Source organism: Phocoena sinus, chromosome 3 (genome assembly GCF_008692025.1).
Source record: "Phocoena sinus isolate mPhoSin1 chromosome 3, mPhoSin1.pri, whole genome shotgun sequence".
In the NCBI taxonomy this organism is placed as follows: domain Eukaryota; kingdom Metazoa; phylum Chordata; class Mammalia; order Artiodactyla; family Phocoenidae; genus Phocoena; species Phocoena sinus.
Window position 1 is genome coordinate 82,057,297 of NC_045765.1, and position 27,024 is coordinate 82,084,320.

At 37.0% G+C, this 27,024-nt stretch overlaps 1 protein-coding gene across 3 annotated transcripts; it reads right to left on the reverse strand.

Moving 5' to 3' along the window:
• Positions 1-559: 559 nt before the first annotated feature.
• SLC25A46 (solute carrier family 25 member 46) lies at positions 560-25,194 on the reverse strand. Of its 3 annotated transcripts, XM_032627814.1 has the most exons (9): positions 24,787-25,161; positions 22,171-22,213; positions 21,303-21,360; positions 18,691-18,768; positions 18,139-18,239; positions 10,315-10,371; positions 9,029-9,086; positions 5,945-6,001; positions 560-4,672 (listed from the first exon to the last, which is right to left on the reverse strand). In XM_032627814.1, exons 1-9 carry the CDS (start codon positions 25,067-25,069, stop codon positions 4,094-4,096), a joined length of 1,314 nt encoding a protein of 437 aa, XP_032483705.1. In that variant the 5' UTR covers positions 25,070-25,161; the 3' UTR covers positions 560-4,093. The 3 variants fall into 3 exon arrangements, with proteins under 3 accessions (XP_032483705.1, XP_032483706.1, XP_032483707.1); XM_032627815.1 differs by lacking the exon at positions 5,945-6,001 and having other exon boundaries at positions 24,787-25,194; XM_032627816.1 differs by lacking the exon at positions 5,945-6,001 and having other exon boundaries at positions 22,171-23,680; positions 24,787-25,173.
• Positions 25,195-27,024: the final 1,830 nt, after the last annotated feature.

A 27,024-nucleotide genomic window follows, 5' to 3' on the forward strand; every position in this document is an offset into this window, starting at 1 on the left:
ACTTTGTATTTTTTTCTTGATCTTCATCTGTACCTACAAAAGTGAACTTTTCTTTTACCCCTGTAGGTGTAGAAAAATCTCCCCTTCTTCCCTTCTAGGTCTTTGGCTGGTCTAATAACTTAATTGACATGAGACAGGTTAACAGGAGACAAATTTAATTTTGTATGTACCGGATCCCCATAAAATGAGATTCAAAGAAGGGAACCGGAGCTGAAAGCTTTTATAACGTTTAGACGAAGAAACAGTAAATTTGTGAAGAATTGATAGGCAGAGGGGTTTGTGGTGGGGTAGTAAATGGTGAAGAAGTAACAAGGTTTATCTATACAGTTTTCTCAGCCCTAAATTCTCTCTTCTGGTACAGGGAGGCTACCTTTCACATGGGCAATTTGCTTTCAGGGGAACAAAGGAGGGTCAGAGTGTCCTTTTGCACCTGCTGTTTCTCAAGCACCATTAATACAAAATAATCAATATGCCAACACAGCATATTTTGGGGGGACATATTCTGAACACCTACACCACCAGCCTTAGTAGTTCTCTAGCATCAGTAAGAGAAAATTAGTGATTTTATTTCAACATTTTATTTAACCTTTTCATATTACACAATTTACTGAAAACACTTAAAGTACCAGTGAGACAAAAACTTAAAATACAGACAACACACCTCTTCTAGCTGAGGTAATACTGTATAAAATTCATTGTCAAATCACAAGTTTTTGTTACTCTATTATACAGCTTGGTAGCATATCAGTGATAATCAGTGACTCAAAAGACATTATATATCCAGTTTATATGAGACAGAGAGAAGGAAAGGGAGAGAAATGTATAACTACTTGAAAGAGTAGAGAAACCAGAAATGCCGAAGTTAAGTATCACTTAAATTCTGATGCAATGTCAGTTGTTACCATGGAGATTTTCTTTGCTTATATATTATTAAAAATAATTAATTCAAACCTGGCTATCTTTTCAAGACCTCCCAGTATGCAAACCGAGGGTAAACATCCTCCACAATCTCATTTGAAAAAAACAAAAAGCCATGTGTTTTCTTTTATTTTCTGAGCATATGTATGAATACATGGAAATACTGAAGTGTTTGTGCCTAGTCAGTTAGTGAATGCTTTGTGGGGTTATAACAAACACAGTGCTGAAAAGACAGCTGTGAGCAGGCAAGCACGTATGCAAAATGAGCAAGACCTCTTGCCTCTCAGTTTTACTTCTGAAAACACTGGCTATCAAACTCCACAATCCGTAACCATTTTGAAATTAGTTTGTTTTTTTACTATTTCATAATTATAACATCTAGTGCTGGAGTTTGGAGGCTTAAATTATGTAAACTTAGAGATTATTTTTCTGGAAACCATAAAATAGAGTCTCTCGAAGGAAAGGGATTTATAAACAGATTTGGTAAATCAATTCATAAATTCACTTAACATAGTAAGTTAATATTTACCAGGTATTTCAGTTTTTAATTCCATTGCTTTCAGACTATTTAACTCAAGTTAAGAGACCCAACAATGTAAGGCAAGTATATCATACTTCAGCTCCATGGCCCACATTTAGCTTATGTAAGTGGATCACTGGGACTGTGGAACATTTTAATAGACTCTTACTCATGATACTATTAATCATACTGAATTAAAAATGTTATTCTAAGCTATTATCATCTTAAGAAATATAGCCCATAGGTATTTGATTTTGGCACCTATATGCTAAAGAAATAGAGCAATTTTAAAAGGGAAAGAGCATGTCTAATGTTTATTTTGCTTATTCCTTTCTAAATTCAGTTAAACATATCTGGCCGGCATTTAAGTGCTTGAATTTTAAGGATTTTTTATATTTCAACTAATTTGGAGTGGTACTAAAAAAATTAGTATTTTACTTGCCGCCTTTCAATTTTAGGTTTTTTTTGAATTTTATTTTTTTTATACAGCAGGTTCTTATTAGTTATCTATTTTATACATACTAGTGTATATTTGTCAATCCCAATCTCCCAATCAATTTTAGTTTTAATATTAATTTGTATTCTTTCTCCAAAGAGACAGAAAATAAGACCAACCTACTTGTATGTGGTTCAGCCTATCAGTCTTGTAAATGATTCCACGAGACAGATTTATATAACTGAATCTTCATAACTTTCATAAAATAATCTTGAAATATCTAGTAATTAGCTAAAGGATCCCATATTTTCACTAGTAGATACTTGATTCCATTCAGATTCTGTTCTTCTAGAAATTTTCTGAAACTTGAAATTTTCAGAAGTTTACTCTTGTCTGAAACTACCTTCAATTGTAATAAAAATGAAAGGTTTTTAGGAAGTTGGACATATTATAAACATCTAAAAATTTACTTATTAATTCAAAAGCAATGAGAACAACTTAAGTGCTGTAAACTGGACAAGGTAAACCATAATCTGAACGAGTACAACTTGTGTTTAATTTTATTTTCTCCCTCATGGTGGAATGGAAAAATGGAAAACTTACATGTTTTAGTCATTAAAAAAAAACCACACATACACAAGATAGTAGAGAGAGTTGCCACAAATGTATTGTTTCACACTTTTTGGATGTCAATTTTTGGTTCCAACATTATTAATCACAAAAAGTAACCATTTCGCTGACATTTAGTAAGTAAAATAGGTCTCAGTAAAATAGAACCTGCATTCTAGGTTGGACAACATCAGTGCAAAGTCACTGTACTTCAGTGTGCTAAATGGTTCCTAGTAAAACTGATCATTCACATGAGGAAATGAAACTTTAAAACATTTAATGATGGATTAATCAAATGCATATCATTTTACTATATGAAAAGCCTCACCCACCAAATTCAATTTAGGGACAGACAGAATTTTTTTATTAAACTGATGACCAACTTTTTTGCTTATTATTTGTTGAAATTTACTTCTTTTCATCACCCATAAAAACCAAGGACAAACTTCCGTTAAGGTTTCTATTTTTCATCAGTATTCATCCAAACAAGTTTCAATAAAAGGTGATAAGGATAAACCTGTATTTCCTTTTATGTATATCTAGTTTGCAGAATGAAACTATGAACAAAAACTAAAAGAAAATAAAAATTGAAGCCATCATTTAATGATGACTATATGGAAGGCAAGAGGCACAAATTCCCAGGTGAATTTTAATCGTGTCTCCTCTAAGTCAAGTCATTCAGAAACGAATGGCAAGTGATATTCACTTTAGTACACAATTTGTAAATGTGGAAGCAGGAACAGTTGTCATGATTATTTTATATTCTATCTCTGTTAAGAGTGGTTCTAAAAACAGTCTGATGATTCATAAGGCTAGATAAGCAAATCAAACTTTATAAACATATGACAAATTCTAAGTTGCTGGCACTGAAACGGTGGGTTTGCATATGGACAAGTAAGCTGTTTGCCTTAAATCTTTGGGGTACCTTGGCTTTTAATATTTTGTTCTGATATTCAAGCAGAAAATACATAACTGCATTTTATACAGTAAGCTGTTCTAAGAGTGGAAAATTTGTAGGGATGAAGGCAATTCCAAGTTGTATGTATGCATGTAAGTGGCTTTATAGAATAAATGTACAGCCATTAAAGTTATACAAGGACAGTGCAATTTAAAACCCTCAGCTCCTGTTTACAGATTGCCAGATCTAATCTTTCTTGTCCGGGTTACTGATAACATAACTTATTTGCTTAAAGGTAAACTATGACCTCCTGCTACTATACACTGTATTAAGAATGACATACCAATATCAATCTAGAAGGTGAACTAAACATGTAATAAACAGTAAAGTCATATGAAATTTTGTTTTCAGTTTGCTGACAAAACTTTGCTTCTTCCCGAGATCATTTTTAGTTCAGCATTAGTGCTACACTAGCTAGAATTTAATTCATATGAGTGTCTTTATTCAGTTTTCAAATTTGGAATACTTTGAATCCAAAATATATACCAATAACCTTTTTAAAAAGTGAAGAGTCAATATAATCAGCATGGACTTTTTCTACCAGTTTCACTTTCTAATCCATTTCCCACCAACAGTATTTCACTCTTATCCCTCATAATTTCATAACGAAGTATCCAGATGATGTCTTTCAGACTAACCAGGAATCTAAATCTCAAACACTATTTTGAAGAAGAGTAGAGTAAATAATCTTGGTAATCTGTAAAACAGCTGCGTGCAGCGTGTACTGTATTACGACAGCACCAAACCCTTTATAAAAACCAAGCATTCCTTCTTCCTGCCTTATGGTATTGATACAGTCTCTCATTCCCTCATACTGTGTATTAATTGGAAGCACTTCATAGCCAAGGTCTGTATTGTCAATTATTGTGCGTGTTCCTTGAATGTGAAGGCGGTGCAAAACTGTTTCCAGTGGGTAAAGTATAACATCAGAGCAAAGACTGGCAGCAAAGTTAGCAATAAGCTCTGGAAAATAAGCATCCAACATACTCTGCACGGGGCTAGTGCTCTCAGCTAGGTGGCTATTGTAAGTCTTTCTCTTTAGAATTAGCAGGACAATCTTCTGAATGACTGAGCTGATGATGTAATGAAGAACCCCATGCAGCACCGTAGGGAAGATCAAGGAAAGAAGCGGAAGTAGTCGTTTGCTGTGAGGCACTCCCAAGCCTATCACTCTTCCAATTCCTTCTTTAATACATTCCAAAATTCCAGTATTGTCTCGAATTATCTCACTCTGAAATGAAAATGATGAAATGAGTAAAAGTTAACATCTGCTTATTCTGCCACAAAGAAGGATTCTTTCTAGGTCCCTTTTAAATCCTAATTTTCTGACTAAAGAGGAAAAACATCAATGGTTTGCAAACTTCAAATGTTATCTAGGCATTAGATTCTTTTTTCAAATAAAATTTCACAGGACAGATAGCAGTGAAGCTGGGAGCTATTCTTATTGGGGGAGGGAAACAAGAAGAGATGTGGAGGGTGACACACCTGGTTTCCCCACCCTCAAGAACCTCCTTAGGACACATTTTGAAAAGCAACAAATATTGTACATGATATTGAAGAAGTAGCACAGTGCTTGGAGTTCTTAAGCATTGCTTTAAAACCCACCTCCATTATGTACTTACTGGTCATGTGACCATGGGCAACTTGCTTAACTTCTCCTGAGTCAGTTTACTGTTCTATAAAAATGGAATTAGGCCTACCTACCTTTTATGCACAGAGTTGCTGGGAGGATTAAATGAAAAAAGGCCTGGTACCCAGAACACACTCAATAAACGTGAGTCATTATCATCTGCATTGTCTCTGCTTTTTTACAATTATGGGGATATGTATAAGGAAGTTTGTGATACTGGTTACAGAGGCATGGACAGGCAGAAAAGGAACAACTAAGAGGCCAATTTGGCTGGAGCAACGACTGAAGAAGAGAACAGCAAAAAATGAAGTTAAAAAGGTAGTCAGGGGCCATACCATGCCACTGTGCAGAACTTGGCCTCCAGTCAGATGGGAAGTGACTAGTTGGTTTTAAGCATAAGATGGGTAAGATACAATTTATGTTATACTGGCTGTTGTGTAGAGGAGAATGAGAGCAGAGGCTGAGAAACCAGTTAAAGATATGATGGTGGATTGGACTAGCAGGTAGCAAAGGAAATAAAATGCTGCAACTGTGCTTTTATCCTAAAATTATAGCCAATAGGAATTACTGGTAGATTTGATTTGGGGTGTGAAAAAGAGAAGACAAGGATGACCTCAAAGCTGTTGGCCAGAGGAAGTGTAAGAATAGCAGTGCCTTTTACTGAGTTGGACAATATTCCTGGGGTAGCAATTTGGGGGAGAAGATCAAGAATTCAGAAATGTTAAGTCTAAGGTGTAAACTCCAAGTGGAGTTTATAACCTAGACTACAAGGAAAAGGTCTGAGCTGCACGTACAAATGTGAGAGTTTACAGTGAAGAAAACATATTTAAAACCATGAGACTAAAATGAGCTCACCTAACCTAATCCATTTACCTGCCTCTGGCCCCCTTCCCAGTCCAGTTTATTTTTAATACAGCAGCCAAACAGATCCTATTAAAGACACAAGTTAGATCATGTCACTCTTCGCTCAAACCTACCAAAGACTTTCCATCTCCCTCAAAGTAAAGCCAAATTATTACAGTGATATTTAGTGTCCTGTGTGATCTCTCTCCCTCTTACCTCTCAGACCTCATCTCCTCTTGTTCTCCCTTCCTTAGTCAGCTTCAACTGTATTGGCCTTCTTTTTGCTCCTCAAACACGGAAGATATAATCCTACCTCAGGGCCTTTGCACTTGCTTTCCCTCTGCTTAGAATGTTCTTCTCCCAAATATCCATGTAGTTCTTATGTTCAGACCTTTACTCAAATGACTTTTGCTTCTGAGAACTTTCCTGATCTTAAAAAAATAGTAACATCCCTTGCTACCCATTACACATCTTATTTCATTTCCTTGTTTTATTTTTTAGCACTTAGCACCATGAAGTATCCTTTTGTTTATCTTGTTTATGTCCATCTTCCCCACAGGAATGTAAGTGCCATGAGGGCAGAAAGTTTTTTGTTTGCTATGTTATCCCCAGGGTCTATAACAGTGCCTGATATAGGTTAGCACTCAATAAATGAATTTAATTCATTTATTTAAAATTTTAAAATTTAAAATGAGCTTTTTAAAAAAATTAGCAGTTAAGAAAGATTAGCTGAAAGGTAAAGTCAGTAAAAACCTTGATTTAATACTATGCTGAGAAGTCTGAAATTGATCTTCGAGAATATGAGTCAACGTGGATCCTTAATCAGCAAAAGGATATAAGCACTGCAATTTAAGAACACTAATCTTGCATGAATATGTAGAATGGACTTTAAAATGCAGGAAACAGAACAAAGATTCTTAGTAAAGACAACAGATCACTAGGAAGTTCATATTGAAGAATGGTGGTGTTCTTTAGGAGATCTATATACACATGTGTATTTTTCAAGGGAAAGACTGTTCTCAAAGAGATCTGAGCTCCCCAGACAGGCAAAAAACCACTGAACATGGTAGGGAGAAAGAAGCTGATGTAACAAGAAGGAAAGAGAATGGTGGCCTATCGGTGGGGAGGAGCAGACAATCTCAGATACTCCCTGAAGTTAGAACTGAGAAGGCATGATGGCTGATTGGTTATGAAGGATGAAAGAAATATGAAAATCAAGACTTTTGTAATTTTTAGATTCATATAAAGGTGAGAGTTAAAAGGATTCATGCAAGTAAATGAGTTCTCCAGGACAGTGAATATGGGACACAAAGCAGAGACGGTCAAGTATTGTGCCTTGGAGCTACAGGAGAAGAGATGGTAAGAGGTTACTAAAAGAAAAGGAGTATGTTCAAGAGAGTAGAAATTGAAGGAAAAAAAAGAGAACTAGAAAATCAGACAAAAGGAGTCAAAAGGAGGCGGTCAGCGGGTGGAACCTGGGGCAGAAAAAAAACAGGGCATTTGGGTTAAAAAAACAAAACAAAATGAACATATAGTGAGCTGGGCACTTTACATAAATAATTCACTTAATTTTTATAATTCAGTTAATAAAATACTATTCCCATTTTATGTGTGAGAAAATTAAGATTTAAAAAAGGTTAGGACATCTGCTTAAAGTCACAGGTCTAATTTAAGTAGAGAAATGTGACTGTGATATGGGTCTCCATAAAGCTAAAACTTGTTTTTCCCCAATATATCACACTGTTTCATTTTTTTTTCCTTCAATAATTATCTTCCTGCTATTTTTTTCCCCTTGTCTATAAAATGAGGCTATGTCATAAAGTGATAATTCTGTAAACTGCAGCCCCACACAAAGGTTGTATCCTTTCACATTGCCAAATGCAAGGGGATAGGAGACAATATTTGGGTAGCAAGATGTTAACTTCAGTTAATAATTCTCAAAAATAAACACATAAAAAATCAACAATAGGTTCTGCCCCCAATCCACCCCCAACCGAATCTCTGCCCTGGGGTTTGAAGGCAAGCAGGTAAATGTGAAAACACATAAAGGACTTCCTTCCTCAATTTGTGCCGTGCTCCACTGCACTGTGTAGTGAAGCGAGAAAGGTCTGTGATGGTTTTGGAGTTCCTTCACCATTTGGTCCAATTTGTATTGTAATAAGTCAATGTTTCTAAAGTTGTGCAGGAAGGTGGGGTCATTACGAGTTTATGCACGAATAAAGTTTTTTTCTGCCTTTAAAAAGAAAAGAAAAGAAAAGAAAAGAAAAACGATATGGCCAGAAAAGCAATTAAGTGGAAAAGAGTAATTAGAAAAGGAAAGGCTGATCCAGTGAGGTTTTATAGAGAGGAAACTCATAAGCGCTGATTATGACAAAGAAAATAATATGCTAGAGGATCTGATGTTGGAGACAGAAGACAGGTGGTAGACAGTTAGTTGGATTTTGTGTACAGGGTAAAGTTAAGCTAGCTCTCTCACAGTTTTAAATGCAGGAACGGTATGTGAGAAAGTACATTAATTCAATGTACTTGAAGTGCCACCATGTGGTTAGAAATAGTGAAACAATTTAAAATGCTAGCAGGAGACTGCTTTCGCTTTGTAGTATATACTAAACACCATAGCATCAAATGTTCCTTAAAAGGCATATTTAAAAAGAATGCTGTTAGTAGACTACCTATGGGGACTACCTTCTCACTGTAAGGATGATTATCCATCATGTTTTATGTTCAGGTAATTAGTAATTTATTGTCTGATAAGCCATAACTATTTGAGTTATTAAAAAGTTGGAGAAAAAAACAAAAACAAAAAACAACCCTATAGATTTTTTTGTATTCAGAGAAGGTCATAGGCTGGTTTCTGAGATATCTGAATGAAGAGTACAGCTGCCTGTGTAAGGGATAAAGAGAATTAAAAGTGGGAAGTAAATTTGCAAAGGAAACAGACACACCAGAAATGTGCCTAGTATAATCTTTGATATATGTATGGTATCTGAGAAAAAATAATTTTTTTAGAAGGATACTGTCTTAAATTTTTCTGTTATACTATCAGACATACACAATATACTGAATATTCCAACAACATTTTTAATTTTAAAAAAACAGGAAAAAATAGCTCACCTGTACTGTTTCGATTAGACTTGCTGAATAAAAAGGCATTGCCACTATATAAGTTAGGCTGTAGAAATTAAAACAAACTTATCAGTATACTGAAACAAGATGCTTCCACTAATTTTTTAATATCTACATTAATACATCAACATAATTTATACTCAAGCTTGAATAATATCTTCAAGGTTTTTAACTATTAATACCTATAGCCTAAAGATACTTCGGAGACCTGTAACATAAGATGCTTTACTCAACAATTAGAGATGAAAAATTAAGTATTAATAATAACACAGTGACAGCCTGTAAAGAAAATTATTTTAAAGCAGTAAAATGTAGGCTTGTTTATGATTCACTGTTTGGACGTCTACCTGCACATAGCTAATGTAGCCTGTAAATCTGATACCTAAAATTTAGGTTGAGGGATCCATTCCATTGCTTGCCTTTTTAGTGATATCTCAACAAGGCTACTGTTCTGCTATTGTCCTATCTATTATCATTATCCATTCCCAGATTTCCCACCCAGCAGAGCTAAGCCAGTCTTCCATGGTAAGTGAAGTCCCCTTTTATTATTAAAAAACAATATTGTACAGCTTTGCAAAGTTGCCTCCTATTGCCACTATTTAGACATAGTAATATTACAACTTTGCAAGCCTGCAAAATATAGTTATTTAAAATAATGTCAAGGTGGGACTTACCTAACCCTATGGGCCAGGTCCTGGCAAGTAGTGGTTTTCAAGGTGAATGGAACATCACTAAGTAATAATGTGCTGGAATGTCCCACAGAGGGAGCCAGCAAGCTGGGGGGTTTCCAATTCCCAATCTTCAAAAAAAATTAAAAAGTGAAGAGTAAAATTCTAATCTATAAAAATGGTCAGTGTTGTAAAGTCACTAAGTGCCTTTAGGACTACATTTTAATGACACTAAGGTTTTGTTTGAGTTTACTCATCACCATACAAATATAAATTTGTATGTCTGCTTACTAAGAGAATAATGATAATAATAAGAGTAATAATTTTCCTGGCAATTCAGGTTTAATAAGTTGAAGATCTCTGTTAACTTCCTAAGAACACAAAGAAAAATTAGGTTGTGATTTTAGCCTTTCAAATTAGAAGATAACATATATTTCAGAATTTTATTCCTAAATTCTATGTTACTTTTCTGATTAAGTTCTAGTCCCACAAATATTTCATTGCTCTATTTTCCTTCACTTTGTTTATTTAATAAGCTTTTTTTCAGTTCTAACACTATAAAAAATGGATATATATTTCAATATAAATGCTGCTTTTGATACTTACGATTTCAGTAGAAGGTGTTCTCCTATTTGTTTAGGATTCCATTTATGTGAAATCTCCCTAAAAAATAAATAAAGTAAAAGCCATGTTTTCTAAAATATCTTGAATTAGCTTAAGCTTTAAAAAAAGTAATCAATTTTTAATTTTTTTTAATCTGTAGGAGAAATATATTCTCATGATGAACATTTTCCTTTTTGGGACCCGTCAAACAATTACAGTGGGTTGAAAAGAGAAAAAACATAGAAGGTCTTTCTGTATGTGCTGACAAAAGGGGATGACAGAGAAGGAAGAGTTATAACTGACTATAAAAATGAACATGAGACATTAGATAAGATGCAAAAATGATAGACTGAGGAAAACAATCGATGGGGAAGAGAAAGGTAAACAATAAAATAGGATAAAGGAATAAAAAAAGCTTTAAAATGTATGTAAGAATGAGAATTAGAAAACAAAACAAAATTAAGTAACTGTAATTCAGAATGACACATACATTTGTATAGCCCCTAATTTTCAAAGTGCCTTTACTTATTGAGATGACATTACTTTTGTGACCTTTATTATATTCTATTATCTTTTTTAGCTCCTACTATATGCCAGGCATTGTGCAAAGCACTCTGCATAAATTACTTCTAACCCTCACAATGAACCTATAACCCCCAATTTCATAGATGAGGAAATCGGCTCAGAGATGGTTCATAACTTACCCAAAGCCATGCAACTAGTTAGCGGTGCAACTTGGTCTAAACCATGGTCCGTATGACTTGAAGTCTATACTATCTGCCTGTACTGCCTCTCATCTCATTTGATACAAGAAGGAATCCTGTGAGATAAGCAGAGCAGGTACTGTCCTATTTCTTTTACTTATGAGAAAAATAAAGGTCAAAAAGATCACAGGTGGGCATATACCCTGAGAAAACCATAATTCAAAAAGAGTCATGTACCAAAATGTTCATTGCAGCTCTATTTACAATAGCCCAGAGATGGAAACAACCTAAGTGTCCATCATCGGATGAATGGATAAAGAAGATGTGGCACATATATACAATGGAATATTACTCAGCCATAAAAAGAAACGAAATTGAGCTATTTGTAATGAGGTGGATAGACCTCGAGTCTGTCATACAGAGTGAAGTAAGTCAGAAAGAGAAAGACAAACACTGTTTGCTAACACATATATATGGAATTTAAGGAAAAAAAATGTCATGAAGAACCTAGGGGTAAGATGGGAATAAAGACACAGACCTACTAGAGAATGGACTTGAGGATATGGGGAGGGGGAAGGGTAAGCTGTGACAAAGCGAGAGAGAGGCATGGACATATATACACTACCAAATGTAAGGTAGATAGCTAGTGGGAAGCAGCCGCATAGCACAGGGAGATCAGCTCAGTGCTTTGTGACCGCCTGGAGGGGTGGGATAGGAAGGGTGGGAGGGAGGGAGACACAAGAGGGAAGAGACATGGGAACATATGTATATGTATAACTGATTCACTTTGTTATAAAGCAGAAACTAACACACCATTGTAAAGCAATTATACTCTAATAAAGATGTAAAAAAGATCAAAGGAGAGAGGCAGAATGCCAGGTCTGGAACCAAGGTCTAGGACTGCGTGCTTCCTACTATTTAGGTTACCTTTGGAAACCAGAAAAGAGAGGAGAAAAAGAAGAGAGGCAAGCTGAATGAAGAACAAAAAGGGAGAAAGTTATATCAAGAGAAAAGTCAAAAAGGAGAAAAGAACATGGAGAATAAAAGGGAAAGTAAAAGGGAGGCGGTGGAGGGGGGGGAATGAAAAGGCAGACAGAGGGGATGGAAGGGAGGGGAGGGGAGGGAGGAAGGCAGAGTAACAGAGAAAAGGAAAATGTAAAATAAAGGGGAGACTGGCTGCCACCTGCTCCCCGATGACATTGGCACCCATGTACCATGGCCACAGCAGGAACCTGAGAAAAACATTTTCTATTTGAAATGAGTAAGTATGACAATCATAAGGAGACAAAGGAATATATTTTATACTAAAAAGGTAAAGGAAATTAATCACTGATAATGTAAGTGCTCTAAAAACAAACTCAGTACACTTATGGCATGGGTGGTATGTGAACTTTTCTACATTTTTCTAGGAGACTGAAAGGTCTGCAGAGAAACTCTTAGACAACAGAACAACCATCTCTGATTCATCACATTCTGATTAAATTAATACCAGAATACTATATGAGGCCTGAACAACTATCGAAAAATACAGCTGGAATGACATTTAATGATTAAGACGAAAATTGTAAAAAAAGATTAGGCTACTTAACTTACTGACAGTGACTTTATGATTATAAAACAAAATATGCTAAAAGTTTTGGAAATTTTCTGGGCACTGCTATTACTCTTACTATGGCCTCAGAAAGGATTACCACAGGTTATTATGACATTAAGTTTGTGCACTCCATTAACATTATGGATAGATGGGTCTGTGACCTGCATTTCTGTAAGGACTGGGCCACCTTTCCTTTGAATACTAATTACTGCGGCCGGTTCATAAGATTATTAGGATTAAGGTAAAAAGAGTGAAAAAAGAAATTTAGAATCAAGTATAAAAAAAGCCCTGAGGCGCTCTTCCTGGTATCTGCTTTCTACTCCTTTATAAAATGTGTAAAACTTATTGCCACAGCTCTAGAAATTTAAATTAGCATATTTAAATGCTTCAGGAAAAAGGGTAGTGTAAAAATCTACTTGTGATTAAACCTTTTTATATTTCATCATCAAATACCAAAATATATATTTAACTCGCTATTTTCACAAGCAAAAACTGCCCTTCAAATGAGCAACAAAATTAAGTGAAGTGACTTACTTTTTATCAAAGTTTTCCATTTGACAGACTAACACACATACTTCCATGCATAATCAATACACAAAAGCAATAGAATTTTTAAATAACGCTCTATTTATACAGTCTACTTTCCATTGCCTCTTATTTTCCCGTGCTCAAACTGCCCTCTTAAAAAAAAAAAAATCTTCCCTCAATGTAACCCAAGCCCCTCATCTTCCAGCTCCTTCTCTTCATCTCCCCTCTTCACAGAGGACTGTCTAAACTTGCTATTTCCATGTCCTAGCTTCCCACTCACCCTGAACCCATTCCAAATTGGCTTCTACCCTATTATTCTATGAAAACAGCTCTTGCCAAGGTCCCCATGACCTCCACATCACTAAATCAAATAGGCATTTTAAGGTTGTGCCTTATTTGACCTTTCAGCAGCCAACATGCACTTGTGTTCTTCCCTCCTTCTGGAAGCACTCCCTGCCCCTGTATTCCACTATCCCATACTCTTCTGGTTTTTCTCCTCTCTTCTGGTCTCTACTTTTGACTCCTTTGCAGGGGCATTTTTCTGAACTCAGCAACCTATTCTGGAGTTCCTAAAGGCTCAAGCCCTGTTCTTTGCTTACTATATAAGTTACATTCCTTCCCCAGGCAATCTTACCCAAGATGATGCTTCAGAACCTCCCAAATCTATTATCTTCAGTTTAGACTTCTCTCTGTGTCAAAATGAACTTGTCCAAAATCAAACTTATAACTTTTCTTTCTTACTCTTAGACCCTTTTACTGTTTCCTAATTGAGAACTTAATCAGAAAGGAAATCTATTGAATTGGAGAAAGAGTTCATTGTATTTAAAATGGAATGTGTTTAAGTCAGTGAATTCAGAGGAGTCATTAGGAGAAACAGACAACATGAGGAGAAAACAGTAAAACAGTACTGGTACAACTACAAATGTGAGATGAGTCAAACTAAGCTGGAGTTCAACTAAATGGATTCTGTGAGAGACTGAACTATACAGGTAGCCTTGGTTAGAGGTGCTCCTTATGTTAATGATTTGAGAAATGCCACATGAAAGGAAAGGGTACTTCAGGGTAGAGCAACACAAAGTCTAACTCACTCCACCTGGGGGAAGGTTTGGGGAAGGATTTAGGAGGGATCTGAACAGTAGATAAAGAAAGAGATCACAGATGATGATCCTGGGCTTTATACATTTTTTTTTAAAGTAATAAATACTGAGAAACTATAATGTGATCAGATCACAAATTCAGATGTGATCATAATCAGTATAAAAAAATACTGGTGAATCCAGACTGTCTCACCTATTGTACCTAGTGATCACCGTGAACCTCAGTCTCAGAGACTCTAGAGCTTATCCTCCTCAAGTGGTAACTTCTGTGAAATGCTTTGGGTTTCTGCTTTAATACTGTGTCTGCTATGACTTTGTTTTCCCCCAAGAAAAGTCAACCTTGCCCAAATAAGTTAGAATTAAAAAAAAAAATGTTTACACTGTATGTCTGAGAATGGCTTTATTTGACATCTAGTTACACGAACCAAAATCCTAGAAGTCATCCTCGACACCTTGTCTATCATCAACCAACTTTAATCCATCACCAAGTTCCATCAATTTTACCTAAATATATCTCAATATCATCTATTTACATCCATCTCAAAAGATACCATCCTAGTCCTAGTTACCATATTTCTCACCTAGATGGTGATAGCTTATGAACATGTATCCTTTTCTCTACTTTGGTCCTCCTGCAATCTTTTTATCTCCACTTACAATGACCCTTTAGAAACAAATCTGATCATGTCATTGACTCCTGCTTAAAACTTCTCAGTATTCTTCAAGTGGCCTACAAGGCCAAGCGCAGATTGGCTCTTGCTCTCCATCCTGCTCTCTGAGCTCAAACCCTATGAGCCTTCCCTCAATTACAGGAATTCTCCACATTCCCCCTGCCTCATTGCCTGTGCACCAACTGGTCTGTGTCTCCTGAATGCCTTTCAGATCTCAGCTTAACTGTCATTTTATTAGGGACACTGTTCCTAACACTCTAATACTGTCACAGAACCATATTCTTTTCTTTTAGAGAACAAGCCTCAGTTTGTAATTATTCATTCATTAGGGGGATTATTTTACTTAACATATGTCCCTTACACTAGATCCAAAGTTTCATGGTCACAGGTACCTTTTGTTTCTTCTCCTCACTATATACCTGATTTCTAGCACAGAACCTAGCACATAGTAGGGACTCAGGAAGTATGAGCTAAATAAATAAATGAAGTAATGAGTGAGATTTACCACAAAAATTTAACCCAAGTAGAATACCACAAAGATAACCTTTTCTGTCTTTAATAAGATTCAAGACGACCAACAGACAATACATACCCACACGACTGATGTGTCTGTATGTCTACAGAGTAAGAAAGTTAGATAATAAAATTTAACAAAATTTTGTGCCCTCTCATTCTCATTTCTCTTTTACCTTCCCTTCAACCTGAAGTTAAAGTTACTGCTTCATCTCTGCTTTAGAGAAATGGTGTTACTTGCCTAAGGTCCCAGAACTAAAAAGTGGAATAGTCAGGACCAACAGTGTTCTGACTGCAAATACAGAATTCTTTACTCTTTGCCGTACAGAAATTACTGAATTTTGTTAATTTTTTATAGAATTTTGTGTTTGTGGGAGAACTTCAAGAACATTTGATGACAAGTACTAAGTTTTGATCTTATCCGTGATATGAAAAACAATGGGGTGAATAAAGTTAGCCAAGGGCAGAAATTCAGATTTTTTTAAGTATGAGAGGAGAAACTTAGCTGACAAAACATTTTTTGTTTTCTCTGTAACACTCAGCAAAGCTGTGTTAAAGGAACTTCAAAGCTATGTGGTCCTTTGAAAGCAATCACACTGGCAAAAAGCCTGATATCAGTCTCTTCTGCCTTTACTTCCTTCCCTACAAAGACTGATTCTCAGATTGAGATGCTAGTGGCTGCACCTTCAACTACCTCACACTTCCTTGTCAATCCAAAAAATTCACCCTGCCAATTTTGGAATAACAAACCACTCGGTCTTTAACTCCATCCCTGGGACTTACGGTTGATACAGAAAATCCCAGAGTCCTGCCAAATAGCACCTAAACAAATTTATGATCTTCAACATTAACTCTTAACATTATTTTCATGTATTCCTTGTAAGGTCCCCTTTCTGTTACTCATAGCTGTGACTGTCTCAAATGTCTATCATTGTTCTTATACTCTATCTAAACCACCCCAGTACTCATCCTTCTTTCACCTGTATCCTGTTTCAGAGAGAAAAAATATACCCATAATCAAACATTCCAATTTCTCTACCCTCTCCCTCCAAAAGAATCTACAATTCTGATTCTCCTCTCTTGGCTAGCAGGCCACCACTGTCCTACAGCTTACTGCTCTTGTTAATTTTTTTTTGTGAACATCTCTTACTACTCCCCTCTATTACCTCTCCTACCCGCCCCCCCCGCCCCCCACACACACGTGCACTCACACATCGCCCAGGATTCTGTCCTTGGTCCACTCTCTGTCATCTAGTCTACACGTCCTCCTTAGGGAAATTCATCCATCCTAAAGCTTCAACTGCCATTTTTGTGCCACAACATTCAAAGCTATGCCTCCAGCTTTAAATTGTCTCTGAGACTCTGATCCACAGTTCCAACCACTACTAGGCATGTCCCCCTAAATGTCTTGCATGAATCTCAAACTTTATTTATCCAAAAATATTTATTTATTTGTTTATTTGGCTTCATCAGGTCTTAGTTGGCAGCATGCAGGATCTTTGTTGCAGTGCGCAGGCATCTCTCGTTGTGGCGTGCGGGCTTCTCTCTAATTGTAATGCTCGGGCTCTAGTGTACGTGGGCTCAGTAGTTGCAGCACGCGGGCTCAGTTGCCCCACAGCATGTGGGATCTTAGTTCCCTGACCAGGGATCGAACCCGCGTACCCTGCATTGGAAGGCGGATTCTTAACCACTGGACCACCAGGGAAGTCCCTCAAACTTCATTTATTAACAGTTACATTCCTTATGTTCTTTCCGACTCCAACTTACTCTTCTTTATAAATTCTCCAACTCAATTCCAATCTAGAAATCTGTCACTGCTGCTAATTCACTCTCCCATAATCCCATTCCCAATCTATCACCAGTTATCTATTATACTTAAGAAATGTTTATACAGCTCCTCCCTTCTGTTCTACTCCATAGTTCAGACCCTTCTCCGTCTGGCCTAGATTACTGTAACAGTTCTCCATAAGTCTCTGTCTACAACACTCCATGTTTTAAAAAAACACTGCCACTTGAGAAATCCTTGATCAAAGAAACCATATATTAAACAAAAAGAAACAATCTCCCCCTTAAATTCCCAACTCCATTGACAATAAAGCCTAAGTCACTTACAAAGGCAGAACCATGCTTTAGTCTAGCACCTCAGCCTCTTTTCACGTTATTCTACTTCACACATGCCCAATATTCTAAGCACAAGACACTTATCACCTGGACCTTCCAACTTCCATAAAATTGGGCATGCTGTGACCTCTACTTGCTCTCCTTCTCTGCCAAGTTATTTCCTACTCATAATTCCAGATCTAGCTCAGATTTCAGGCTAAAAAAATCTCTGCCAATAAATCCACGCGGTGTCCCCTGCACTCTGAAAGGGGTTTGTTTAATTACGACACTAATCACGATGTAGTAAAATTTGCTTACATGTGTCTCCTTCACCAAGCTAGCCACTTAAATAACAGGAATTGCTCACATACTCAGGTTTGTTCCTTAGCTGATAATTGTTGATATATAGCAGTAGGAGCTGAAAGAGCTCAACAGATATTAGACCAGGAAGCATTTTCTTTATCACATACTAATTCCATAAGATATAATTAATTATTTATTCTCAGTTTCTTCTCTTAGCTACTTCAGGCAAGTTTTCAAATTCAAGGTATTTTTAGCAACTATCATATTCTGTCATATATTTAATATGAAGTTAATCTGAGAAAATGCCAAAAAGGTACCTCGGTAAAGGTGTGAATTCACTGATTATTCCCTCTGCTCCAAGTGTGACTCCCTGAACAATAAATGTACTTCCCATTCCTTTCCAAAGAGCCCTTGGTCCCTAAAATGAAAAAATTTATGGTTATTTCTGTTAATGCCTAAAAAAGAAACCAAAAAAAGGTCTTAATAAAACTTGATATTAAATGTTTACTGATATTTTCCAGTAAGGCATTATTCAAAAGGACATTTTAGTAAAGAACTACAACTAAAGTAAGTCCTATCATTATTTTAACATTTGTTGGGTGGCCTACATTTAGGTGAAGATAAACACTCCAATTAATTATCTCTAATATGAATTAAATACCCCTAATATTTAATTAATTTTGGCAAAGGTGTGAATTTACTGATTATTCAGTGATATCAAGAAGATGTCATTATCATGTTAAGTTAGTTTTAGTATAAGAGGTACAATATCTTTAATAACTAAAAGGAATTATTGTTGCTTTAATTATTACTAAGGCAAAATGGCACATTACAAATAACTTTAATAGAATGTACAGACTAATTCTCACCTGAGTTTTGTTGAAGCTGTACATAATATTGATGACTGTAAATGGAGTGAGATGATAATGCCGAGCATGGTAATTAACCTGTAAAAAAGATATTTCATGATTATTTTCTGTTATTGTCTTGTTAAGAAATAAAGTCATGAAGGATACAGTGAGTCATAGCATAAATGAAAGTTCAATTCTAAAGTCAGCATAAATTACACATAAGCAAAATTACTCTTGAAAGTGCTTTAAATAACTTAAAAGTACAGTACATGAGGTTGTACAAATATAGCCCTGAAGACCAATGTGTGATATACATAGTAATGTAGAATATATAATAAAGAGGGCCTTGGTATTTGATATTTATGTTTCCTTAAACACCAGAATTACATTCAGTGTGGCAAAATGCTCATGCCATTAACAAACAGGAACCACGAAGAACTCAGGGAACAGCAGATTCCTGTCTACCAATGGCAAGCAATAACAAGCTACAAACAATTGGCAAATTATGAAATCAGTATGGGGGTCAGAACTAATACTTATTAAGTGAAATAATAAAAAAGAAAGTATCAGAATGCATCATACATTCTGAAGGTATTATTTGCTAAAACATTTTAAAAAGTTACTTATATAGAAGTATACACTGGATCAAAATGTGATATTGTCACAATGTAAAATATATGCCTGAAATTCACTTTTCTAACGTACATAACACTGTTAGGGCTATTTAAATAGCTGTTTCTCTCTTTATGCGTACTTTTTGGTGCTAAGCATAAACAGCTTAATTTTTAACTATTTCTATCTTGTCTAACTCAATTTTCAAAGAAGATAAGTTATATTATAGGAGCTTTTGCCAGTGTGGTCCACTAGCCCTCAAGGGCCTCATTACCCTTTCAGGGGATTGACAAGTTCAAAATTATTTTCTTGATACTAAGGCATCATCTGCCTTTTTTACTGTGTTGACATTTTCAGTAATACTGCAAAAGCAATGGTGGGTAAAATTACTCACTCCGTAGCATGCATGAAGGCAGTGGCACCGAACTATATTTTTGTACTTATTGTATTCTTTATCCGACTCACTTATAAAGAGGCAAAAGCCACTTGCCCTAAAGAATGCCCTTGGTGAAGCAGTAAGACACATTTATTTTATAAAATGCTGACTCTTGAGTACACATCATCTTTCTCATTAATATTTTGTGTGTTGCGTAATGAAGATGACTGTCATAAGGAAAAGAACTTGTCCGATGGAGTTGTGAGCCTGAACTAACCACTTTTTTCATGGATCACCATTTTTTTCTGGAAAAACTAACAGAATATAGTTATTCACATTTGGGATAACATGTTTTTAAAACTGAACAAAGTGGGCTTGTTGATTAAACAACAACAACAGTATTTGTTGCCAATGATAAATTTGAGCTTACAAGCAAAAATTATAATTCTGGAAAACCTATATCCACTATCAAGATCGTATGAAAACTGAAACGCTTTTCTGGTGAGACTGGTAGTGATTTTAGTGACGGTGGTCTTTTGATACTGTAAAATCAAATGTCATAACATTTAGATGATCTATATAATTCAGTAAATCAGTATTTTTCAATTAATCAATGCATGATGTAACAGAAGCATGCACACGTAAAAAAACTATTCAAGGGCTTCCCTGGTGGCACAGTGGTTGAGAGTCCCAGGTTAATCTCTTTGTCAATGGGATCTTCAGATAAATAGACTAGTAACACTTACTAGGAGGAAGAGACTTTATCTAGAGTGCTCTCAGGACAGCCCTGGCTAAAGGATTACTATAAATAAACCTGAGGGCTTCCCTGGTGGCGCAGTGGTTGAGAGTGCACGTGCCGATGCAGGGGTCACGGGTTTGTGCCCCAGTCCGGGAAGATCCCACATGCCGCGGAGCGGCTAGGCCCGTGAGCCATGGCCGCTAAGCCTGCGCGTCCGGAGCCTGTGCTCCGCAACGGGAGAGGCCACAACAGTGAGAGGCCCGCGTACCACACACACAAAAAATCTATTCAACATGAAGTACAAATGAATAGCTTTTAATGTAACAGAGTATAAAAAGTTGATTGACGTAGTTTCAGATTTCACATTGCAAATAACTTTCAAAAAGTTACTGCTTATTGAGTTTTGGTGTAGTATCAAAGAAGAATATCTGCCAATTACCTCTTGTTTCTTTCAAAAACAAAGTGTTGCAACAAATTGACTATAGAAGCAGATGTGAAAATCTGGCTGCCTTCTATTATGCCAGACATTAAAGGTATTTTCAAAAAAGTAATAGTGATTTTTCATAAAAAGGCTATTTATGTCAGTATCTAATGAGTTTATTAATATTTTAATGAATTAAACATATATATATATATATATATGTATGCATAAATTTTTCCAGTTTGGGGTTCTGAAATGGCAAATATTGATAGATATAATCCATATAAACAATTGTTTTTTGGAGACCTCAATAATATTTAAGACTTAAGAGCTTTCAAAGACCAAAAAGTTTGAGAACTGATATAGATTTTGGTGAATGTCACATAGGATAATGGTTACATGGTCTCAGTCATTTATCTGAGGTCTGTACTTCAAATCAGGGTTAGGATTACTGTTTAGAAAATCATAGAAAGTACATTTACCTGACATTGGCGGCGTAGAACAATGCAGGGATGGGCCAGTACATTTTCTGTAAAAAGACTATAAAATAATAATTTATAACATTTAATTTACAACACATATAAATCTGAATTTATTCTTGAAGAATCATGCATTATTTACATTATGCATTTTTCTTAAAATTAAAAAAAAAAGTTTTCAAATGTCTAGACATGTTTGCAAATCACTGTACCAATAACAAGATTCAATACGAAAAAAACTAAAGCCAGATTCGCAAACTGGTAAGCAAAAGCAACAACATATATAATATTAATATATACAGTATAAAGATGAAACTACATCTTGTATGCCTGATATGGAAAACTTCTTTCCTAGACAATTTAATGCCCCTTTCCATTTCTTTCAGAGGATGTCCTATGAACAAAGTTCCTATCAGAAGGGCCATCTGCCCTATAAATTCTGTAAATTTTGGTTTTGATGTACTTTGCACTTAAGTTATATGGATTTTAACGATCATGTAAGTAAAACCTAGATGCCATGTTGCTAAATATCTTGTTATAATTCTAATGTTCAGCAAAAAGGTTCAATGCACAATTACTTTTTTTTGGGAGACAAGATTAGATTTTATTTTATTCTTTGGATAGATACATGAAACTTCTTACAATATTCCTTACAAAATTATTTTGTGTTTATAAAATTGAATGACTATTCTCTATCCTTACTGGGAAAAAAAATCAAGTTATCGATTTTAAATAATAAATTTTTTCTGCAAGATATTTTTCAATATTTTAACTACTGCTCTAAAGAAAGCAATACTAATTACCTAACATTATAAATTAAAGAAAGAACTTTAAATAAAAACTTGAATTAAAAATCTTTAGACAAAATTACCTTGCAAGTCCAATACCAAATCCAGCAAATCTATTCAGCTGTTCTAAAACAGAAGGAATAAGGTTACTCATAACCATTATTTAGGTTTACTGTGAAAACAACAAAAAGTATTTTCTTTTTAACATGATATTCATTTAAACTCCATGTACCAAAATCAAATTCTCATAGGGGCCAGAGAGGCCATCTGAGGAAGTGAAGAGCTCTGTGGAGGCTTGTGGCAAGTTGCAAGGTGTAGACCTTCTAAAGGCCCAACTGCTTTTCAGCTCCAATCCATTGTTGCCACATGGGACTCTGAGTCCAAGGTTTCAAAGCTGTGATTTTTCTAAAGAGATATTCTCATTTTTATATAGCATCTTCCAATCTTAAAATACTAGCAACTATTTTAAAAAGCGTTAAAATGTTGTGTGGACCAAATCAAACACGTTTGCAGGTAGAATCTAAGGGCTACCAGTTTTCAACTTCTGACTACAAATAATTTAAAATTTTTTCTAGAGAAGAGAAGACTCTGACTGATACTTTCACCAACTTTACCTCCCATGTTGTAAAATTCGTCCTTCACTGTTACTGATGGAGAGCATCTATGTTAAGCCACTAGTTGCAAGCAAAAATACCCATGAAAATTATTAAATTGAAAGAGCACTTAGGGTAACTGAAATGGGTAAATAAGGCTCTCTTCTCTATTTCCCCAAGTTTTAAATACTTTGATAGTAGCTGCTTAATTAGGTCTCGGTGATAGACTACTGCGTCCATATGCACTATAGCTGATGGCATATCTATAGTCTTATTAGAAGAGTTTACAGCTGGAAAATTCCTATGCATATGTCAAAACAGAAAATAAAACCTTTTTCTACTTAATTGGAAATTGGAAAACTTAATTGGAAAATCATAATGGTGAAATATCACAACCCCAAGAGACCAGACATTAAATTTCAGCTATAATACAATATTCACAAGGGATAATTTTTCTCTCATCCTCTTTTCTCTCTCCCCTCTCTTCTCCAATCCCTCCCTCTCATCTCTGCTCTTTTGAATGAAGTAATGCCCTCACTATTCCCTGACAGACAGAACAAGGTCACGTAAACAGTCTCTGGGGAAACCACTTGGTTCACTATTGCCTTGAAAAACGTGCAAGGTAGAAAGAAGCTTCTTTTGCCCAATTAAGATACTTTCCTTCTTTCAGCTTTTCCCTTTTTGTGTGTGTACAGGTCATCTGCTAATATTAACAGAAAATACCACTGACATTTTCTGGAAGGTGTTAGGAAGGTTTACTATTGTTAACTGTGTAAGTCTCTCAGGCTTCTATCCTCTTTGCAGTTATTCACCAGCCTCTAAACTGCTGCAAAAAAACCCCACAAAACCCTGGTTATTAAGAGCTCCTCCTCATTGTAACCACCAAAGCATACATTATGAAAAGATAAAAACATCAGCTTTACTGCCTAAGAAGGTAACTGTGTAGCAATCGTACATGTGTTTTCAATCATTTATAACTTTCCAGCACTCCTTCTGGGACCTGTAGAAAAAAAAAAAACTAGACAGAGTGAAAAAACTAACTGTATGACACTGAGTAAGTCACTGATCCTCCTCCATCTATCCTCACTGGATGACATTTGAAGTCTATTCCTCCCAGTAACCCAAATCAAATAAATATTACTGTATTTCCAAGTCGAAATCAAAGAAATGAGAATACAATTTATGTCTGGAATATACATAATATTTAAGGATGTAATCTATTATTTTAACAATTTCAGGAGAATGGGAAGATGCAGGCATTATTTCTATTTTACGAATACAGCAGCTGTTGACAATATCTAGATCATACAGTGTTGAAATTAAAACAAGTCTTTTGACATGCTACAGAGAATAATTATGTCTTGATTCCAAAGACTTATCTTGAAAGTCTCTTAGTGATTTTGACTTTTCAGTGGAGTTACGTCAGAGAAAGAAAGCAGGAGGTGCGAAAATACAGGGGTAGTTTGGGGATCTAGAACAGATACAATTACTATGAGTAAATGGAAAAAGGAAAGATACACTTTTAGCCTGCTGTGTGCTCCATACTGTACTAGGCATTACTCACACCTCATTGTTTTGACACTTATAAAACCCTGAGTTATTCTTCTACACACCTTAAAGATGAGAACACTAAGAAATCACAGAGGTTAAGAAAGTCTCTCAGCTTTTAAGAGTGGTAGAGGCAGATTTGAGCCCAAGACTGCCTTTGCTGGAAATATTTCTCTTTCCTTCCACATTTCAAGGAAATATAGCTGTTGGTCAATTAGGTATTTTTCACATGATTCCCAATAAACAGTAAACCATTTCCGTCTTTCTTGATTCAGGTCATGGAATGTAATATGCCAAAACCCTCCGAAATCCTACCATGCAGACCACAGTTAAGTCAGTCGTCTTCTTTTGGAGGTGATCCCGGAGAAAACATTGGTGTAAAGAAGCGGGAGGAGGCCCGCTTCAGGGGCAGAGGACTAAAGGAGAGCAGAGGGTGTGGCGCGCGATAGGTCGGGAGGCCCGGGAGGCGGGACCCTCCGCGCGGCTTCCGGGGTCTGCAGGACCCGTGCTGCGGCTCCCCACTCCACCCGCCCCTACCGTGCGCCCCAGGTCCCTCACCGCTGCTCTGCCCGGGCACGCCGCCGCCGCCGCCGCGGGGAAAGGGTTCCTCTGCTGGGCCCTCGAGCGGGGTGGAGGGGGCGGGCACACCGTAGGGCGGGCTCTTCTCGCCCCAGTGCAGGTTGCGGCTACCCGGGATGTCTGGGGGGGTTGTCACCCAGTGGCTCAGGTCCGACGCGGAGCTGAAGGACCTTGCAGGGAAAGCGCCGCCAAAGCCCTGCTCATCCCGGGCACCACTCCGATAGCCCAAGCCATCGAATCCGTCCGGGCGCCGCGGATGCATCGCAGACGGGGCAGGATGAGAAGAGCCCACCCGGAGCCCACCACCCCTGGGGCCACGGCGACCTCGGGCCACACAGCTTTTCCTCCCCGGCAGTCGCCGCGTCTGGGGAAATTCTGACAACCGGAAGTCACGTTACAAATCCGGACGTTCAGGGAGCACGTGATCGTAGTCTCTTCCGGCGGCCATTAGAGACATGGTTGCTAAGGTGACGCGGCAGTAACTCTTAAAACTGCGGCCCTTAGTAGGGAGTGGGAAAATGACTGTGGGGTTAATGAAACACAGTACCGAGAGATGCTGTGAGGGAATTGGGGCAAGAGGTGCGGCCTGGATGAGAGGAAGTCGAATAAAGATGTTTCCTAGAGGGAGTTGACGCGTGGGTGGAGCTGACGCCAGAAATCTGATCTCAGCCAGAAATGCCCCGCCCCACACAAAGGCCCCAGTTCTAGCGCTTTCATTTCTTCGCTGGGCTGGTGTCCCGCCTGCCACGAAGGAGCTATTAGAGGTTAGAGTTGCGGGATGTTCGTATATCTGGCTTTGCCTCCCGCACTTAGCGTTTTGGGTAAAATCTTTTGAGAGAACTGGTTCGGCCCAATGAACCCAAAAGTATTGTGGACGGCTAGAGCAAGCGTTAGAATAGAACGTCGCGGGAGAAAATCTGCTTCTTCCCCTCCCCTCCACAATCTACCCCAAGAATATAAACTGTTCTCCGGGATTTAGGAATTAAGCATTTTGCTTTTCTGAGGCCACAAAACAACTATAAATAGTTTTCTGTAGCTTTTTCTTATTTTTTTTTCTGCTGCATCTAAATCACTCAGGGTATTTAAATCCAAAGCGATACTGTTCAAAATCGAGACCCTAGTTAAGAAATTAAGAGGACTTCTAAAGGGAGTCTCCTACTACCTGTTTTCATCAGCTCCATGGGCTCTTCTGGCAGCATCTCTCTCCCTAGATGTGAATGAGCCTAACATGGGTTCTTCCTGTGTCCCTTCTGACCCATTGGACTCCCAGGATTCTGAAGGCTTTCGGAAGAGAACCCTGACGCACTATTCTGAATCTTCCAGAAGCCAACCTTTTTAAAAAGTGATTATCAACTTCGGCATAAGTAGATTGACATTCTTTTTTGTTTTTCCAGTACGCAGGCCTCTCACTGTTGTGGCCTCTCCCGTTGTGGCGCCTGGACGCGCAAGCTCAGCGGCCATAGGCTCACGGGCCCAGCCGCTCTGCAGCATGTAGGGATCTTCCCAGACTGGGCCACGAACCCGTGTCCCTTGCATTGGCAGGCGGACTCTCAACCACTGCGCCACCAGGGAAGCCAGACATACTTAAATTGAGTTGTAATGTGGCTTGGGCAAATGTATTGAGTCATTTCCTTAGTAAGTGTATCCAGTATTACTCGGGTACTAATACCAAATTACTGTGTACCTAGTATCAAATTAGTTACTGGACGTAATAAAAATATTTCTGTGTTCCTTAAGAATGATTGGCTCAGGTCCAAAACGTATTGTTTATTAAAAGAAGGAGAAAAAGGCCTGTGTGTGTGTGTATACATACTTATATAAAAACAATGGCATCTCACAATTTCACATCTACCTCAGTGAAGAAAGGATGAGTTATTAAAAGGAGGACAGTTGGGTAGCCACTTGAGGGGAAGAAACAACAGCCTCACCTCACAGCTTACTCCCGGATGAATTCCAGCTATAATATATTGGTTTTTTTTTTCCTTTAGTTTTTGAAGATTGAATATTGGAAGAAGATAATCGGCGAATATTTTTCAAATAGTGGATTGGAAAACTTTCTAAAAGTGACGGCAAAGTCAAAAGCCATGTAGGGAAAGAGTAATCAACCTGACCATATAAACTTTAAATTTCTACATGATAAAAAAGTTAAAACATAATAACCAAAACTTAAAGACAAACCACAAACTGGGAAAATTACATTTTAACATGGTTTAGACA

What these genes read in the sequence shown, in the direction of transcription:
- SLC25A46 (XM_032627814.1), bottom strand. Translation starts at nt 25,069, where the DNA reads ATGCATCCGCGGCGCCCGGACGGATTCGATGGCTTGGGCTATCGGAGT. An exon ending in CGTGCCCGGGCAGAGCAGCG is followed by an intron (nt 22,214 to 24,786) that starts GTGAGGGACCTG and finishes CTTCTGTTTTAG; the next exon opens with AACAGCTGAATAGATTTGCT. An exon ending in ACAGCTTCAACAAAACTCAG is followed by an intron (nt 18,240 to 18,690) that starts GTGAGAATTAGT and finishes TTTTCATTTTAG; the next exon opens with GGACCAAGGGCTCTTTGGAA.